General features: G+C 49.2%; 1 protein-coding gene across 1 annotated transcript in view; it reads right to left on the reverse strand.

Annotated features, from left to right (window-relative positions):
* The window catches only part of LOC135809742 (uncharacterized), a 37,934-nt gene that overhangs the window by 5,313 nt on the left and 27,621 nt on the right, over nt 1-5,000 (reverse strand). The window contains exons 17-21 of the mRNA XM_065323158.1: nt 4,600-4,692; nt 3,035-3,213; nt 2,022-2,276; nt 642-826; nt 7-190 (exon numbers count right to left, since the gene is read on the reverse strand). Of these exons, the coding sequence (XP_065179230.1) occupies nt 7-190; nt 642-826; nt 2,022-2,276; nt 3,035-3,213; nt 4,600-4,692 (896 nt within the window). The remainder of the gene's footprint in view (nt 1-6; nt 191-641; nt 827-2,021; nt 2,277-3,034; nt 3,214-4,599; nt 4,693-5,000) is intronic.

Here is a 5,000-nt window from a genome sequence, read left to right on the forward strand (position 1 = left end):
GCTTACGCGAATCCGGCGAGGGACGTGAATCGGATTCCACTTCCTCCTCCTCGACCGCCACTGGCACGCCTTGATCATCCAGAGCGCACACTGCCGCTACGTTGATGGGCAGATCCAGACGCGCTGGATCAACTACGCAGCTCTTGTCTTGGAAGAGTGACGCTAAACTCTTGGACAGGCTAACGCGATTCTGAAAGACAATCAGGAGGAGCAACATGGGAATCAAACAAAAAGCAGGTCTGAGGAAAACCTGTGAATATAACAGACTGGACATTAAAGAGATCGGCTCTATTGTGCGTTTCTGACGCCTCAAACTGATGCATACCCCAGAAACACAACATAATTAAAAAATAATACAGCATATGAGATCTGTAATCTCCTCAGATACTGAGCTATTAGATGGATTGCATATCATTGGTGAGTTAACAAGCATACTGGTGCATTGAATAGGTCGGCTGACTTGTCATAATTTAGAGTCAGGCAGATTGACGTTTCCGCATCCGCAGCCACTTGCCACAACTGTACTAGTATTGACCCCATACTGAAAATAAATCGCTGCGAAATGTCGAAAATCTTGAAATGCCGATATTTTGCATACTTTAGTTTGTTACAAAGCATGACTGCCTACTAGTAGTACTCACCGCCATGAACTTGCTTTTGGTTGTGCCATCATTCAAGTCCACGGCATCGCGGACATTCTTTTCCACCTGTGCGAGAGTGTTGGCCAGCGACGACTGCTTCTTGTCAGCACATGCAGCCGTGTGTTTGTGGAGCTGGATGGCGATAAGCAGCGCGGTGGCATTGCAGTGAAATCCATGATCAGACACTGCATGAACAGGAGAGATGAGAGTGGAGACAGAACTGAAAACACACTCATCTACTTATGATTATTCCAATTTCCAAACAGTTCCAGAGAACGGTTCACATCAAATGGTTCAACAGCTCCTAAAGTCAGGTAGGCGAGAAAATCAGACCCACCACAAAGTGTTGAAAGACTAAACATACCATTCACAGTGTCCATGTTATCCCTGTGCCAGGCCAAGAGTACCTGATTAACCATGGGTCGCAGCGCAGTAGGAAAAACCCTCTGCTTCCAAGCAAGACTTGGACCATCCCATTATGGTGACGGGGCGCTCTCACCGTGCTCTATGGCACTGGCCAAAACTAGTCCTCGTACAGTGAAACCTGTCTAAGACGACCGCTCAAGGGACCCTCAGAATGTGGTCTCTGTTACCAGGTGGTCGCCTTACCCAGGGTCACTAGACTGGAAATAGCACCCCTTGGTCCTGGTTGCAGTGGTCTTCTAGGACAGGTGGTCTTCTAGGACAGGTGGTCTTCTAGGACAGGTGGTCTTCTAGGACAGGTGGTCTTCTAGGACAGGTGGTCGCCTTGACAGGTTTTACTGTATCTACTTGCAGGCCTGCCGGAACCGGTCCGGTTGGTCAAGTCATCACTGGACCAACGGGTCGGCCACCTGCGCCAGTTTACTGCTCAGGAGGTTATGTGCACCCGCTACCATACACAAACTGTATGAATGGCTATGGTATGGCCGGGCCACTTCAGAAACTGCTTCCGCCGGTCCTGAATTCAAACTATCTACAACTTGGGAGTCGTGTTGCTGGTGTGAATGACGTCAGCCAGAGAGTGCATGTGGTGGGGTGCTTGAACTAAATCAGTGATGAACAGTTGCTCCTTACTCTCCTATTAACATGGCATAGGTCGTGAGATATCCAGTCTCATGAGACAGGTAGTGTCTTTATTACAGCGATCAATAAACACTAAACATAGGTTAGAAGTAATGTATAGTCCTGGCCCAAGAAATCCGACCCCACGAGCTGAAAGCACCGCAAAGGCTCGTGCAGCCCCCATGCAGTCCTTGGGTGAGTTTTGAACCGGGCATGATGTAAACAAAATAGAAACGCCACTTTTGACTCGCAGGTTGGAATTCTTTGGCCACGACTGTACATGTATGCATTGCATGCAGTAAGACTGTTAGAGTAAGAGTTTTTCGTCTCGCTAACCTTTCGTTTTGAACAGGTCCCCATCGGTCAGTGCATTCAGGCACGTCTCGAACATGAAGTGTCGCTCCGGTCGGCGCATGACGTCCGCGTCCAGCAGGCCAGCCGCCACCAGGCGTAGCAGACAGTTCATGGGCATACCCGGCTCGCTCTCCGATACAGTGTTGAATGCCATGTGCAGCGTGTCCTCCGGCTGCATGTCAAAGGCGTAGGGCGCGTGAACTGGTGTGCCACAAACAAGGCCCGCCACAATGGCATCTAAATAGAACAGAGGAGTATCAAAAGTTCAAAACAAGGTTTCTTTCTTTTAAAGAAAATGGATAAATAGATGCACGTACTGCCACAAAGGATCCGTAAACTACACTCTGAAATACTTGACACAGACTGACAGACAGACAGACAGACAGACAGACAGACACAGACAGACAGACACAGACAGACAGACACAGACAGACAGACACAGACAGACAGACACAGACAGACAGACACAGACAGACAGACAGACACAGACAGACAGACAGACAGACAGACACAGACAGACAGGCACAGACAGACAGACAGGCACAGACAGACAGACACAGACAGACAGACACAGACAGACAGACACAGACAGACAGACACAGACAGACAGGCACAGACAGACAGACAGGCACAGACAGACAGACAGGCACAGACAGACAGACAGTCAGACAGACAGACAGACAGACACAGCCACACGTGCACTCACACACACATCAAAACTACCCTGGTGTATGACTTTAAACTGCAAGTGGACTTTTCGAAGGGAAGTTCATGAAATCTTTACCACGAGCTTACTCTCGCCGCATACCGGAAGAACCCCCCCCCCCCCTCTCTCTCTCTCCCACTCGTATCATGGCACACAGGCCGAGCGTGATTCGCCCGGCTACTCCTCTGCAAGGACTCCGGATGCGCTCAGGGCATGTACACAAAATACTGGCCAGAAGAGAAAACATCATGACAAGGCAAAGGCAGCTATGCTGCTACAAACCACTTACAGCTGGCACTTTGAAAGAAGTTGAAGATATCTGAAAACTGCTTGGCCTGTTCGTGCTTCTGTGAAAAAAAGGGAAACGACCGTCGTTTCCACACCTCAGACAGCTCCACGTAGAGCAGGTCAGGAATGTGAACAAACCAGTCATGATATGGGTGCACATCTTCAGCAGTCAGATCTTTCCTACAGACAAGGAAGACAACGGAAGCAAGGACTCACTGACGGCAACAAGAAATCTAGGTGCAGTCCCTCTGTCTTTGTGTCTATAACGCATGCCTACGCACCCACACGCGCGCGCATGCGCACACACACACACACACGCATGCACACACACATGCATACATGCATGCATGCATGCACACACATGTACACAAATGCACACACACACACACAAACACACACACACAAACACACATGTACACAAATGCACACACACACACATACCTGTACACGCGCGCACACACACACACACACACACACACACACACACACACACACACACACACACACACACACACACACACACACACACACACACACACACACACACACACACACAACCACATACACACGCACACACCCACACGCACACCCATGCACATGAACACAGACTCAGTAACATATCCACCAGGTAGAGCACACACAATTCATCTTCACGAGAAGGGGGGGGGGGGGGGGGGGGGTGCTCAGAGCTGACAGTACAATGCCAGTAGCTCGTTTGATAAAAGTGCTGGGATAATCATAACAGTCACACGCCTGGAAAGGTATTTCGCAACCCAGGTGTCTTGCACATAACTAATAAGGCAGCTGCATTGAAATGTCACACAAGTACTCGTGCGATAGTTACACTGTGACGTCATATCCATTATGAGTTGGTTACAGTGCCACATCATCAGGCCAAGACGTCATAGACTCGATACCGGTAGGTACTGCCAGCTAGTTCGGTTGGTGGGAACACTTATGCCAGATAGTGTTGGGTCTGTTGCCAATAGGTTCTGCTGCTTGAAGGCGTATTGTTGTAACTGCCACCTTTGTTGGTTTCAGGGTTCGTATACTTTCCATTCGAAGTATACACACCTGTTAACCATGGACTGCTTCTGGCTATATTAACTCTTGTGTAATCAATGGTGCTAGTGAAGCTTATATCAGGTCCTCTCTAATTTAGCCACCAACACTAGTAGCAAGTGTTACCTTCACTGGGGGCAGGGGTAACTGCAGTTGGATATCGGGACGGATACCCTGATGCCGTCGATCCATTTTCTGCACCTTGTCCTCACCCACTTACTGAGGTGTGGTGAGCCCATAAGTGGGATCATTTCCAAGCCCACCCATAGTTTGGGGATTTCAGGGGGCGTCGGGCGTCGACCATTGGGCGGTTCAATAACCAGTTGAGTCATCTTTCTAAGATTCCTTTTGAGTCTCTCTTCTCTTTCCCGGGGAGACCCATGTGACCAGTTTTGGCAGTGAGCAAGTACAAGTAAAAGGTACAGAACAAGACGGCAGTGTTGAATCGAGCAAAGAGCAAAGGCCAACTCAAACTACCTGCAACAACACCCAGCGAACACTCACAGTGCGGGCAGCAGGAAGATGCGATTGCACGACTCCAGGCGTAGCGTACGCAGGCACCAGTTCGGCAACGACAGGATACTTGCTACAAGTGGTCTGCGACAAAAGACAGAGAGAGAGAGAGAGAGAGAGAGAGAGAGAGAGAGAGAGAGAGAGAGAGAGAGAGAGAGAGAGAGAGAGAAAGAAAGAGAGACAGACAGACAGACAGAGAGACAGAGAGACAGAGAGTGAGAAATGGCAATGAGTGTGAGGGCAATGCTGCACTCCTGGTTATCACCAACAGAAGAAAAGCTAACCAAGAAAGTACACAAGAGAGAGATTGGAAGCTTTGTTACAACTCTGAGTTTCACATATTACTACGATCATCAGGCAACTGATGGATCCAAAACGGGCAGCCAGAACAT

This window comes from Sycon ciliatum, chromosome 2 (assembly GCF_964019385.1).
Source record: "Sycon ciliatum chromosome 2, ocSycCili1.1, whole genome shotgun sequence".
Classification (NCBI taxonomy): Eukaryota; Metazoa; Porifera; class Calcarea; order Leucosolenida; family Sycettidae; genus Sycon; species Sycon ciliatum.